The following is a 15804-nucleotide window of genomic DNA, read 5'->3' as shown; positions in this document are numbered from 1 at the left end:
ACCCTTTGGACCTACAAAACAGGAATTAAACTTACAATTTTGTATGTTATTTGTATTAAATGCTCAAACACTAGTTGAGAGATTTGCCAAGTGACAAAATATTGATGTACACACAAAATTTCTCTTCTGTACACTAAAATAATTTGTGGAAAAGTTTAATTACTAAAGGTTTAGGTTTGTATGACCCAATTCAGATTTAATAGTTCGATGCCATTAAATGTGATCATCAGGGATAAGGGATAGGAAACCTGGCCATAAATTAGGTCTCGGCCTGGTTTTGAAAGGGATCATGCAACTTTTACCATTTGCCTAATTTAATGACCTTACTGGCGGACGGCTCATATTGGCTACCGCTCTAAACCAATAGTGTTATGTGATTTGGGCTTGTTTTGTATCAACCAATCACCAATTGGCCTCCGCCAATTGGTGATTGGTTGATACAAAACAAGCCCAAATCACAGATGGCGGAAATTTTACAAGCAGACAATTCTAGAAAAAATAATGATTTCGTCTGCTAGGAAAAAATAAATATAAATGGTGTTAGCTCACATTAGTTTAATTATTAAATCTGCTTAGAGTTAAACATTAAAAAAGGGCCACATAGAAAAAACAAAAATAACGGGATTATTTTTTTGGAAAGAAGGTAGCTACGAATTTTCATTTGGTAGTTTATAAATTAGATGTATTTTGAATTTTAAAAATTTAGTACGGAGTTGATACAACACCTTCACCCTAATTTTTGTACAATACAACACAGTACAGATATATCATTACATTATATCCAGTATAGTATCCAAAGAACTTGATAGAATGTTACCCAAGTGCATATTTATTTTTTATTTTGAATTTTAATTAGCAATGAAATTTTCAAATAAAATTTTTACTCATTAATAAAAATGCAAATAATACAAACTAAAATCTGTCTGAGGGAAACCCAACGATAGCTTTCTGACAGTTCAAATTACCAAAGTAAAAGATAAAAAATTTTGGGAGAGAAAAAACTTCATTTTAACAAAAGCCATTAATATATAGGTTTATAAAAAGTTATGTTTTTTACTATAAACTAGCTACCTGAATTTGATTCTATACTTTATCTACACACACACACAGCTTTTTCATTAGCATTTTATACGAACCACTGCGCTATCCCAAAACTGGTTTATTAGGCTAGAAATAGGCCTAGGCTTGAAATAGGCCTGAAATAATATTTTCCTACGTTTCCCATCCCTTATCCCTGGTGATCATCCTTGTTTTCATTATAAAATTTTAAACTAAAATATCCTTATTTTTTAGAGTTTGAAGCTATCGCCAAATTTGAGAAAACAGAGTGAAGAGGTATTTTTAAGCACAATTTAAGTTTTTAGAAATATTTATCGGATTTTAAAGATTTTAAGATATGTAAAAATTTAATCGAATGTTATGATGGTTAGAAAAGTACAAAAATTTTACAAGCAACACTTTGCTACATTAAGGGTAGGTCTGTCTGTTCGTAATTTATTTGCATGAGGATTCCTGAAACAGTTAGATTTGATTTGAAAAGCGTAGCAATTCTACAATCCTTTCTATATAATCCACATGTCTTTTTAAACATATTCGTTTTATGTTTTTAATGCAAATTTGGTTCAAGCCTTTTCATTCTTCTGGGGGCTTTAAATGATTTATATTTAAGGGAGGGGGGGGGGGCAAAATAAATTAATTTATTTGTTAGGTAAAAAAGTTTAGGAGGAGAGAGAGGGGGGGGGTGCATTAAGTGCACTTCCCTCTTGAATATTGTTAACTTATAGTTTTGGGTTTTGACACTATAAAACGAACACAGTAATAGTGTCTGACTGATTATGACGTAACAAAAAAAATTAGCCAATGAGAGGCCGTTATTGAACAATGGTAAAATTTATAGTGGCCTCTCATTGGCTGATTTTTTTTGTTACGTCATAATCAGTCAGACACTATTGCTGTGTTCCTATAAAACGTGTTGCCACTAGTTAAGAGCTTTTTGGACTATTTTGAAACAATATTTTGATATAAATACTGTATGAAGGAAGAAAATGTACATACAAATTATTTTGAAGATTTCACGTTTTCTCTCAAAGTTCCTTGTTAAGCATAGAACCAGGCTAAAAGCCTTATTTAAAAAATAAATCAAAGCAAGGGAAGAGATTGGGTAGTTTTTCTTTTGTTTGTTTATTACTTTAGGTCATGCTAGGTTACATTATTTGGCGTTGCTACAAAAGACCAACTCTACAAAAGACCAACGCCTACAAAAGACCAACTCGTCGGTTCTACAAAAGACCAACGCCTACAAAAGATCAACTCTACAAAAGACCAACGCCTACAAAAGACCAACGACTACAAAAAATCGTAGAGCTTGAAGGTCTATAGCTGCAACTGGTGTAGCATCATATTTGTATTTATCAAATTAATAAATATAATGAATATGCTTTAAATAGATTTTAAGCGACACAATTACAAGAAAAAAATTGTAATTATTTTTTTGTATCAATGTAATCAAATAATGGCTTGAAAATCTTCTAAATTTTAAAGAAAAAATCTTCCAATTTTAATGATATCCAATATGGCGATTAAAACACAAGGACAAAATTCAAAACCGAAATTTCTTTCTTGAATAACTTTGTCCACAGGCTGAATTTTAAAATTCCGTCCGACAGTTTGTCCAAAGTCTGTGTTTGCTACGTAACGGAATAGTTTCGAACCCGATACAACCTTGCTTTTAAAAAATTGACCCTTTTGTAGTTGTTGGTCTTATGTTGGTGTTGGTCTTTTGTAGGCGTTGGTCTTTTGTAGGCGTTGGTCTTTTGTAGGCGTTGGTCTTTTGTAGGGTTGGTCTTTTGTAGGCGTTGGTCTTTTGTAGAGTTGGTCTTTTGTAGGCGTTGGTCTTTTGTAGAGTTGGTCTTTTGTAGCAACGCCCATTATTTAGGGATTTGGGAAGCCCCGCGGGGAAACGTTCTGACTTTAAAAAAATATAAATTAGGTTAAATCAGCATTGAGACATAAGGATCTAAAGAAGGCTGGAGAGATGGAAATCAAGAAACTGGAACAACTTCTATCCCAGGTCAAAACTTATCAATAATCTTTTATCCTTCTAGTTATATAAAAGTTACAAGATATCTGTTTGTATAGAAAGATCTCGCTAACCGCTAAAACGACATAGTTATTTACAATGTAGCTTCACAAAGGTCCTGGAGAGGTTTATAACTATTTTGAGGGAGGGTACCACCACCCTCCGAAGATAAATCGCTCCCACCGAGAGTGCCCTAAGAGGCCTCTAGGGGCGTAACTGCAATGATTATACTAATGTGGCTATGTATCCAGTATTGAACTAAGGCAAGTTTGTGGCTATTTTGCGGATTTATAGATCAATAAATCAACATTACAATGCTTTTCTATTTAAAAAAATGAAATCTTTTCAAGGGAGAATTTTGGTTTAAAATGCACGAAACAAGAATAAAGAGATAAGGGCTTGGAAACAAATTAAACCTTTTTTTTTGCTAATCTCCATTAAAATCATTTTATTCTTACAAATATAATAGAAATATTTACTTCAAATAAATAAAAATCTAAAAAATATTTTTTTTGGGGTTTGGCTTTTGCAGATAAATTAATTGTATCTGGAGAAATAATCTTTCTTAACTTTTTAGGTCTGAAATACTTTTTTATAAATATTAATATTAAAAAAATCTTTTATTAAAAAATAATAGGAAATAGAAGCATTTTTCATAAGTTTATTCTTAGGTTCTAATCTGAAATGTGAGACAGTGAAACGACAATAGTAAGTCGTAGAATTTAGACTTTTAAATTAAAATACAAAATAAAATGATAACTTTTTATAAATGTAGAAATATTGTAAAATTTTATACTTGTAATTATCAAAAAAAAATCTATTAAAACTGATCATATAAAACTGCTTCGAAATGCAGATTTTTTTTTTTTCAAAAATATTAATGCGTAGTTTTTTTACAATAAAAACATAGCAATAAAAAAAGTTAAAATTATAATCCTAAAAGACGGGAAAGCAAACCATTTAAAAATTTTCACAAAAATTTTTTTTTTCAATTTTAATCACAAAAGTTCAAAAGTTAACATCAGTCTCATTAAATTAATTGTGAGTTATTGATATATGGATATAGAATACGTGGATATTATGACAGGGGAAATTTTGTCTTCAAATTAGGTCGTTACAATGGTCCTCATTTATTAGTTAGCTCCAGTTGGAGGAAAGGGGATGGAATAAAGGGGAATGTCGTTATATTAGCTAGCTGGAATAAGTATTTTTTCAGTGTATATGAGAATCTGTCACACTATATCCACGTATTCTATATCCATTGTTATTGACTTATTGATCCTTTATGTTTGTAGGTTCGAGTCCCTGAAAGAGACAGTGATATCGAAGAAGAGTAAAATATTAAAAGTTAAAAATTTAAAATTATTATATCAATACAAAATGTGGTAAATTAAAATATTAATGTTTCTTTTAAGATATCTTTTAAAAACTTATCCCAAATATGCATATTATTAACTGTAAAATGTAACTATATAAGCCAAATTGTACATATGTTATTATACAATTATTTAATAAAGAAACTATTTATGGAATTGTCTTGCTAATTTTCTTGACAGTTTTGTTGGCCCCAAGTAGCCGTATGCCCGACCCAGAAAACAGTAAAAGTGTCTAACTATGACGTCAGAAAAAATTAACAATTAACCAATAAGAAGCCAGTATTCACTGTGGTAAAATATATAGCGGCCTATCATTGGTTAATTGTTAATTTTTTCTGACGTCATAGTTCGACACTTTTACTGTTTTCCCCGACCCATCAAAACTGGTATTATATTCATGATTATTATTTTATTATAATTTATACGTAAAAAGGGATGAGTAAGTTGCGCTAAAAATCCGTATTGGTGTGAGTATTAAGGCTAAAAATAGTAGTAGAACGATAATATTCACTAAATATGTGTATGTTGAAAACTATTTATAGACAATTTTTTTTTTAAGTTAAAATAAATTTTTATCGTTCTACTACTTTTTTAAACTTAAAACTCACAACCTTTACGGATTTTTCGCGCAACCTACTCCTCACTTTGTCTATACAACAATACGACACAGGATTTTTCAGTAAGGATCAAAACCGGTTCTAATTTAGTGGAAACTGATTGCAATGAAGTTATACTGAAATAGTTATAATCGCATCGTATTATAGACAGCTTTCTGTGGATAAAAACAATGAAAAATTATTATTAAAACCCGTTTTGTGAACCCTGAGGGGCCGAAGTTAAAAACCTTTCTGGGACATATAAGAAGCTGAACTGTTAAGGAGAGTTATAACAATCCAGCGGTTAGTGGTGAGATCTTTCGGTACAAACACAAAGTTAAACAGACGACCAGACAATCATCATGTTATTTTTCAACGCAAGTACGATTCTATCGTGAATGAAGTAATTGAGTAGCAAGGCTACAAAATAATAAGGAAACATTGCTCAAGTTACCCTCCCAATTAGTCTCGTGTTAATATTCAATTAATCTCATTATGGAGTAACATTCAATTTTTGTATACTATGACATTGTGGCTCTCCTCCCCCCTCCCCCTTTTCATTTCATAGCCGATGAAAGTTATAAATTAGCAGGTTGTAAAATAACAGAAAGAGGGAAAAAAAGAGAAAGAATCGGAATAGTTATTTCTCGCATCGTATTATAAACAGCTTTCCGCGAATATAGAATGTACAATTATGAGATTAAAACTAGTTTTTTTAGCCCCGAGTTTCCGAAGGCACCGGCTAAAAAAACTGGGTTTAATCTTATGATTGTACATTTTTATATTTGTAGAAAGCTGGATATAATACGATGCTAGACATAGTTTTTTCGTATGGATGAGAACCGGTTCCTATCCACCGGATTCGAATGAATATGAGAAATTAAATTAATAATGTTTCTTTAAAGATATCTTTTAACTGTAAAATGTGACTATATAAGCCAAATTGTACATATGTTATTATATTTAATAAAAAAACTATTTATGGAATTGTCTTGCTAATTTTCTTAATAGTTTTGTTGGCCCCAAGTAGCCGAAAAACTGGTAATATATTTATGATTGTTATTTTATTATACGTAAAAAGGGAGGAGTAGGTTGCGCTAAAAATCCGTAAAGGTGAGAGTATTAAGGCTTAAAATAGTAGTAGAACGATAATATTCACTAAATATGTGTATGTTGAAAAGAACTATAGACATTTTTTTTAAGTTAAAATAAATTTTTATCGTTCTACTACTTTTTTAAACTTAAAACTCACAACCTTTACGGATTTTTAGCGCAACCCCCCTTTGTCTATACAACAATACGATACAGGATTTTTCAGTATGGATCAAAACCGGTTCTAAATTAGTGGAAATTGATTGCAATGAAGTTATACTGAAATAGTTATAATCGCATCGTATTATAGGCAGCTTTTCGTGGATAATACAATGAAAAATTATAAGATTATTAAAACCCGTTTTGTTAACCCCGAGGGGCCGAAGTTAAAAACCTATCAGGGACATATAAGAAGCTGAACTGTTAAGGAGAGTTATAACAATCCAGCGGTTAGTGGTGAGATCTTTCGGTACAAACACAAAGAAAGTTAAACAGACGGCCAAACAATCATCATGTTATTTTTCAACGCAAGTACGATTCTATCGTAAATGAAGTAATTTAGAGTAGCAACGCTACAAAATAATAAGAAAACATTGCTCAAGTTACCCTCCCAATTAGTCTCGTGTTAATATTCAATTAATCTCATTATGGAGTAACATCCAATTTTTGTATACTTTGACATTGTGGCACTCCTCCCCCCTCCCCCTTTTCATTTTATAGCCGATGAAAGTTATAAATTAGCAGGTTATACAATAACAGAAAGAGGGAAAAAAAGAGAAAGAATCGGAATAGTTATTTCTCGCATCATATTATAAATGGCTTTCCGCGGATATAGAATGTACAATTATGAGATTAAAACTAGTTTTTTAGCCCCGAGGTGCCGAAGACACCGGCTAAAAAAACTGGTTTTAATCTTATGATTGTACATTTTTATATTCGTAGAAAGCTGGATATAATACGATGCTAGACATAGTTTTTTCGTATGGATGAAAACCGGTTCCTATCCACCGGATTCGAATGAATACGAGAAAAATAGAGATAGAAACATAAAAATTAGATAGAAAAGGAGAGAAAGAGGGAAGGATAGAAAGAGAGAGATGGTAAGAAAGAAAAGAAGAGAGAGAGAAAGAGAGAGAGAGAGAGAGAGAGAGAGAGAGAGAGAGAGAGAGAGAGAGAGAGAGAGAGAGAGAGAGAGAGAGAGAGAGAGAGAGAGAGAAGCAGAAAGAAAGAAAAAGAAAAAAGAAAATAGATAGATAGAGAGGATGAAAAGGTTAGAGAACAAAGGCGTGACAATAAAAATAATGTAATAGAGACGAAATAAAAGTTTTGGTTGTTAATTTATTTCTTTAAGGTATAGGTAGGAGATTAAACAATCTAGTTACAGAAAATGAGAAGTTTCAAATTAACCGTAGCATCCTAATCAAAGGTTATTGGAGACTTGAGATAAATTAATGTCAATATTATTAACAAAGCGACTCTAGAATTCATTTATGTCAGTCCGTCTGTAACGCTCTTTTAAATTACCCAGCTAATCCTGGATTTTGCTGCCCTTTTTTTAAAAAAATGTCAGTAAATAAGACCGATCAGAAAAATTTAACCGGAATCCGTTGTTCAAAAATGAAAATGATTAAAGTCCCTCCATCTACAGATTATGACGTAATATGATAGAATAACCAATGAGAGGCCAGCATAAATTTTATCATTGGTCAATTACAGTTTATACTGGCCTCTCATTGACTATTCTATCGTATGACGTCATAATCTGTGGAGGGACTTTAATCATCTTCCTCAAAAAATCTTTCCAATTGAAATGGCTGAAAATTTGTATAATCATGTGGCGTAATGTTGGAGTAAAGCTTGTTTTGTGCTGTAACTACAGGAAAGAGGCTAATAAAGGGGGGGGGGGGAGAGGAAGAGGGTTGTGGTGAAATTTTCAACTAGAATTGCTTGTCAGAATCCCGTCTCTTGTTTCTGAGTTTTCTTTTATTTTTATTCCTCCAAGATATTGTTAACTTTCACTGCGGCGCTATTTATGGACATTATTTTGTTATTGTTGATATTAGCTGAAAAAGCAAAGACATATGTCTTTAGAAATAACCTAGAAATAATATTTGAGTGTACAAAATCTAATCTGTATCAAAAACATTCTGGAGCGACGGACAATAAAAGCTGTAATTAATGAACAGTTCATCAAATCTTAACACAAATTTTGTCCGTCTATCTAATAAGTCTACTATAGAGTATACACTTATAATTCAAATGACAGAGACCCTTTTCGTACTTAGCTGTGTTTATATTTCCAAAGCTATCAGCTGATTTCAAAGACAAAATCAGTACAGGGTCCCTGACCTAAGGGAATAGTTACATATTATTGTTCATGCCCCTTCTTTTCTTTTACTTTAACGTGTATCCTAACTAGCAGCCGAGAAATAACAACTGGAATTTAGAGTAGGTAAATGTTAATCCTTATAATAAAGTAACAGGATGTCTATAAGTCTATCTGCTCTGAATCGACATGGTCCTCTTGGGTCCTGGGAAGGTTTATTACTATTTTTAAAATATATTTATTATTTATATATATATATTATTATTTTTAAAAAAATATTCCACACCCCAACCACAAACTTTTTTTGTACGTGTTTCTTAAAACTAAAATAGAAAATGGAGGGGTTCGACTTCCTGTCCCCCTTACCTTAAGTGCCTCTAGAGGCCTCTAGGGGCGTAGTAAAATACAATAAGGAAAAATATTGTTGAAATCTTTGTTGACAAAACAAGCACAATAACATACATAAACTTAGTGCACTATCCCTACCGTATATTATCAAATTCGCAAACTTTTTCAAATGAGCGAAACAGACCAGAGATAAAAAAGTATGTATTTTATTGATATGAGTGTATTTATATAAAATATATATAAAAAATAATAGAATTTGTAACTATCTGTATGTCAGTGTGTAAGCTTCTGTCTGTGAGTTTGTTGTAGCTCAAGATATTGTTTAGAGCCGAACTGATAAGGTTCTCTTTTACATCGTAGATTTTCATTATCATTATTATTATTTGAAGGCTTATGATTAAAATATTCTTGGAATGGTTTGGATTACAGGGCCGCAGTAATAATTTGAGGTTATGATGATTTGATCATGTGATATTTCGCGGAATTTTAGGCACACCTATAAACATACACATAAGAAACATACATTTCTTTATATATGTTAGGAAAAATAAACTAATAAAGTATTAAAATTTCATCTCTGGAAAAATTTGTGATATATCTATAACAACTAATTAGTAATTTGTATCAATAATATCAATAAATAATATCAGCATTTAAACTTTTCCACTAATAAGTTTATTGGAGTCATATATCAATTTATCGTCTATTGTCTTATCCCTTAAATCCATACTATTTATCCATTACTTTTTGATCAACACACACACACACACACAAATAAAAATACTCTAAAAGACATACCTAGAAGAAAACAATAGTAATACACTTAAACATTAAATCTTTCAGACACATTTACCCTTTTTACTACTTACAAAATAAAGGAGTACTGGTATTAGAGTAAGATTAGAGTAAGTATAACCTTCAATTTTATTTAGATTATTTTAGTTTTTTATACGAAAATGGAAATCTTAGAATGATTTCAATTCAATCTTGATTGGTAGGTTCAAACTATTATTGTTCATACCATTAAACCAATAATTTTAATCAACAGATTTTTTTTTATTTTAAGTGGGAATATCCATCAATTTATTTGTATTGTCTTACCCCTAAAGATCCTTTCTGAATAAAATATTTTGAGTAATCTACCTAAAATTTGTCTATTGTTACAGGATATGGATAGAAAGACGGAAGAATTTAAGAAAGAATGAGTCCTTTTACCCGGGGATTGAGGGGACATAGGGCTGTTTATCACACTAGTACCCAAAGTTTTATAATAAACTTTTCTTCTTCGTTGGTTTTACAACCTTGGGGACTTTTATTGAATTTTGATTGGTTTGTTTATTTAATTAGGTGTCCAAACGTTTCAAACACTAATTGTAATATACAGAATTGAAAATTTTGTGTAAAATTAATAGGGATGTACATATATTTATTGTCCATTGTCTTATCCCTTTAGATCCCTGTAATTTAATAATAATAATAATAATAATAATAATAATAATATATATTTCCTACAAGCCGCGGCTTCCTCTGGCCTGACGACATGCACCTCCAAGCAGTGAAGGGGCTGGCTGATTAAATATTACAATTAATATATATATTTTTTTAGGGGGTAATCGCCCATCAGCAAGGGAGCTACCATCTTTACAGATTAATTAATCACATTTTTGTGTATGATAAAATAAAGCATTAAAATGTTAATATTAATTACTATCGATGTGTCCTGTTGCTATCTTATTTTTTTTTTTTGCAACTTAATTATTTTTTTTGGGACATTAGCCATATTTTGTCCAGTTACAATTCTTTTTTGTTTTATTTTTTGTTGTAACTTTATTTTTTGTGGACATTTATTTAACAACCGAGGCACATGCCACCCCTCCTGTCGTTAATCCGCCGTCACCTCATCTCGAGGCGGTATAGGCCGCCGGTGGTCTGGCGGTTTTTGGCGGGACGTTAGGGAGGGGGTCAGTGGAAATATATTACAATATAATACATTATAAAAACGAAGGCATTCAAACTAAGGATAGGGCTGCAGCCGTTCAAGGATACACACCAAAACCAAGAGACGACGCCTGCAGGATCCCGCCACGCACACACTCCACACTCCTACTGGATACTAGTTTTGTCAAAGGCTCAGCTGGTCCTGAGAGTCCCGCGGGGCTTCCCGAGAGCAGCCTAAACAAAGATTTTAAAACAAGGTTAACTCGACAACGCCGAGCAGCGACAAAACATCTACCTATGCTCTTAAAAAAAGTTTTTTTTTTAAAGTTGAAATAAATAATTAAATACACCAAGCAGCTGTCAATCCTGTTTGTTTTTCAGTAAAAAGATTAAGAAAATTCAGAAAAATTTAAAAGTCTTAATATATTGTATGCAATAAGATTGCAAGGTAGAGCAGCTACACCACCGCACATCTAAAAAAAAAGTTATCTAGAAAAAGTTATTATAATAAAAGGATAGGTATGAATTATAATAATACAAAAATAAAAGTTAACCGATAAAATTTTATTATTTTTAAAAGATAATCGAGTTTAAGAGGTGATCAAACACCTTTTGTGAAAATTCATTTTCATTTTCTATACATTTTAAATGGAGAGGAAGTTGGTTGAATTTTCTGGGTAAGTAGTAAAGGGGGGCGTTGAATATAAAGTTTCGATTATGAGTAATGTGCTCAAAGTCATTTCGGTTCCTTGTATTATATGTATGGTTATTTGCTTGTAAAGTCCACTTATCTCTGAATATTTCTGGACATTTATTGTGCTTGTACCTATGCATAAAAATTAGACAATTATAATCGAGTAATTTTTGATAAGGCAATATTTTGTGTTTTTTAAATAAAGGGGCAGTATGTGCACGAAAGTCCTTGTTTTTGTCTATAATTCTAATACATAATTTTTGTAATTTAATAATAGGGTTTATAATATTTAATGGACAAGCAGTAAAAAGGATGATTCCATATTCTAGATGGGATTTTATATAAGAATGATATAATAATTTTAAATGGCGACAGTCAAGTATATTTTTCATCTGCTTTAATGTGAAAATGGATTTCTGAAGGGTATTGTATAATTTGTTAAAATGGTATTGAAAGGAAAATTTTTCATCAATAATCAAACCAAGATGCTTAATAAAATTTTCATTGGCATTGGGTACCAGACAAATTTTTGAGATTTTATTAGGGTCAGACTCATTTTGATTATTAAGATCAATAAAGAGAGGCAGGTCATTTCTAATTAATTGTTCCTCTAGGGAATATCTTTGTAGAGGTGTACTGTAAATTAAAATTTTTGTTTTGTTTGGATGAATTAATAGACGATTTGAGCTATACCAAGAGACAATTTTTGGTAAACAATTTCTAGTTATTTCAACAAGTTGCTCCAGATTGTCCGCTGCTAAAAAAAGTTGAGAGTCGTCAGCAAATAGATCAACAATGGCAGGGGGGATAGCAAGAACAAGGTCATTGATCATTACCAAGAACGAAATTATACCAAGAATCGACCCTTGTAAAATACCAATAATTATATCTTTAATATTAGTGCTGAACTCCCCCCCAAAAAATTTAGCATGGATTATTGTGATGAACAATGGACGAGAAATAAATCTTAATTCCAATCGAATCATGATAAATCAGTCCTCTTAATAAGTCCTCTTTAGAACTTTGGAATTATAAGGTGAAAAGGAAAATATAATTCTATTATAGCTACCAAAAGCTGCTATTAGGAAAAAAAGGTGGAAAAGTTGAAAAATGAAAAAATTATCTATACTATTACTTTCATTAACAGCAGTTTGACCTTAACAACGTATTTGATAATACTTTTTGTCTAGCTGAAGCTTTAGAACCACTGAACTGATTGATCTTTGCTTTCCAAAGAATATTGCTTTGTCATGTCATGGACAGACGTTTAGTTTTTAATTCTGTTTGGATGATGTCAGTCTTGTTATATTTAAAGTTGTCATTAAATTTTTATTTATATACTTCTGGTTTTTTTTTCTATATCATATCTAAAAATAATGTTTTTGAACATAATAAACAATTTCTAAGAATTAATTTAAATCTATATATTGATATAGTTCTAATAAAAAAAATAAAACATTTGATGTGGCAATAAAGAGAACCAGAATTAACTGAATAGAGTGATAAAAAAGACATTATTGTGTTGACGTTACCTTTAGCACCGAAGCTACTCTATAATTCAATTTGTCTGTTTATCTGTCCGTCCGTCAGAACGTAGTGTTATTGCTATTGTTGGCTGCTACTCAAGATAGATGGCTCATTTTTTGTTTTTAAGATCCCCTTTACCAATGAAAATCATATATCCTTATAATAAAGAAACAGGATTTTTGTTTGTCTCTTTGTTTGTTTTTGTGTTTGTACCGAAGGATCTCACTAACCGCTGAACATTTTTGCAATTACCTAAAAACATAACTCTAACACCATCTATCGACGAAAAAAATATTTTTGGTAAATAGATGATTTTAAAATAGATTGAAAGAAACAATTTTACGTGTCCCTAGAGGCCTCTAGGGGCTTAGCCGCTAGTATATTAAAAAAAAATTGGAGGTTTTCATGATTTTTTTCTTAAAATCTCTTTGTTTATCTCTCATCTAAGTTTATGTGCTTTGATACTTATGGATGTTATTTTGAAATAATTTTGGAAATTGAATTTTTACAATCTATAAATTTTGCCAAACTTTTTATAAAGAATATAGTTTTAAAATCCAAAACCGTGAACTCTGTTTATGTGGATGATGTCATTCTTGTTCATGTATTTATTTTGTAATAACTAGAAAAATTATTGAGATATATGTAATCTAATTTTAGTCATGAATTTAAAATGTAATGGTATTGTTCATCTTTAAAAAGAAATTTATTAATACATTTTTCTTCTAAAGTAACCTCGTTTTAAGTGATCATCTAGAGAATCAAGAATTATCCGCTTGAAATTTGATGCGATACTCTAACACCTATGGATATAAGGTTATAAACCTTTGATTGCACGACCTTTGTCTGAGAAATTTGTGTATTGGCCAAGGCAGCCTACTCTTACAATTGCGACATAGCTGCAAAGTAGGAACCATTCTTATCGTTTTCAGTTATTATGCAGTATAGGTCCGAGATTCGAACCTATCACCTCCCCGACGACGACCGAATGCGCTACGTTTTGAGCTACGATTGCAGGATTAAACTAACATATAACAGAGGATAACAATATTTATAAGCGTAGTTAACAGATTAAACCACCAGACAATCAAATATTAACAAATATAAAGTATCAAAGCATTTAATAGTCAACATTGTAAAGAACATAGATGTAAATACAAATAACTACCTCCATTTCTTTTCCAATGACTGTTTTCGTCTGGTAACAAATTGTTTTCTGCTACTAGCTGTGTTAATATTCCCGACAACATTGGTTGATTTTCAAAGATCAAATTGAGAGTCGACACAGGGTCATCGCGATAGGAAGTACTTTCCCTCAAAGTGCCTCAAGAGCTTAGGCCTCCCCTTTATTTAAAAATAAATCAAAACCAAATTTGGGGGGGAGGGAGGTTTTTTTTTTGTGCCTAGCCCCTGCGGGGGACCAAACCTGTTGGGCTTATACCTACGAGGCTAATCTGTACCGAACATGACCTAACCTGACCCGAACTAAAGTAATAAACAAATAAACGAAAAAACACGCTTATGTTCAAATTATTTCAAAAACTAGTTAAGCACTTTTTTGAAAAAAAAATGCCAATTTTTACAATTTGTATTTTCATTCATTTGTAAAAATAATATTTGTACGCGTTTAATGATGTTTTACAAGAAGCATTATTTTAAGTATTCTATTTTTAACACTAATTAATCACATTTTTCTAATTGTGCCACCTAATATTATTTTCTCTAATAAGATAATGTGTATAAAAATAATAAATAACTTGGCTGTGTAACATTTCTATAAGCGTCTGTCTCTCTTACGAAAACACTAATGTTATTTTGAACCAGCTAAACCTACTCTCCTTATACATTTTATTTCTGAAGGAAAAACAAAACAATTCCTGGCACCTGTTTGGGGCTCCTATCCTGCGGAATACTAACCTTTCGGGATTCTTCTCGTCATTATTTACCTAACTTGCCTACTATTTCTACTACAGGGGTATGAAAATGACCCTTTTCGAAAATGTTTGTTTGTGGTCCTTTTGCAATATGATGGAAACCGCCTAGTTTCCTAAATTAGGGTTAGTACGTCCATACTTCCATCCGTAACTGATAGCTCTTTGAATCGCTAATTTAGACATGTTAGAATTGTCCTCTCGATTTCAAACTTGATGATTCCTATAACATTTAAGTCCTATTTAGAAAGCGCATTAACTCTATAATCATCCCAAAAAGTTCGCAATTCCATTAAAAACATAATGATTTAAAGAAAAAAAAAATATAATTTATTTTTGATTTATCAGTATTATTCATATAATTTTGGATCAATGATTCCAAGGACAGCAAGCTACAATATTTGCTTTTATGAAGATTGACATCCTTGTTTATACAATATATGTAGACCTTCTATTTTCTCTCTCCTTACTGACATGATCACTCCGTATATGTACAAATCCCTCGCCCCATTTCCCTATCTGTCTAGTACGCTTTTTATTTAATTTTATAAGAATAGGATAATTATTTTTAAGCACTTATTTTATGAAGCTAATTAAACACATTTTCCTAATTGTGATTTTTATAATAAGTTTGATGAGGTATAAGCTATAAGAAAATCTTCATGAATGAAAGTATTTGTATGAATGATTTTGTAGGCTTCAAGGCTTGGATACCATTACTGCAGACAAAGCTAAATTCAGCCGCGTGGCTTTAAATGGCCCCATAGTCAGCTCTGCGGCTTACATGATACCAATGCTACACTCAGCCTCAGCTGCTTCTACTCTCAGCCTCACCCAACCAAATCCACCATTATCCGCTATCCTTAGTATGAAACATTCTTAGCTGAAATGTTTAAA

At 31.5% G+C, this 15804-nt stretch overlaps 1 protein-coding gene across 4 annotated transcripts in view; it reads left to right on the top strand.

The window, feature by feature from the left end:
* Positions 1 to 4614, top strand: part of LOC145325997 (dynein intermediate chain 2, ciliary-like) — a 108890-nt gene extending 104276 nt beyond the window's left edge. For all 4 annotated transcript variants that reach the window (XM_080169061.1, XM_080169060.1, XM_080169058.1 and 1 more), the window contains 3 exons: positions 1294 to 1335; positions 2990 to 3070; positions 4375 to 4614. In XM_080169061.1, the coding sequence (XP_080025187.1) occupies positions 1294 to 1335; positions 2990 to 3070; positions 4375 to 4416 (165 nt within the window). In that variant the 3' untranslated portion in view covers positions 4417 to 4614. The remainder of the gene's footprint in view (positions 1 to 1293; positions 1336 to 2989; positions 3071 to 4374) is intronic.
* The last annotated feature ends 11190 nt before the right edge of the window (positions 4615 to 15804 follow it).

This window comes from Acartia tonsa, chromosome 8 (assembly GCF_053477335.1).
Source record: "Acartia tonsa isolate MP-2025a chromosome 8, ASM5347733v1, whole genome shotgun sequence".
NCBI classification, from domain to species: domain Eukaryota; kingdom Metazoa; phylum Arthropoda; class Copepoda; order Calanoida; family Acartiidae; genus Acartia; species Acartia tonsa.
The sequence above is the reverse complement of the archived record's forward strand: the minus strand, read 5'-3'. Positions and strand labels throughout refer to the sequence as shown.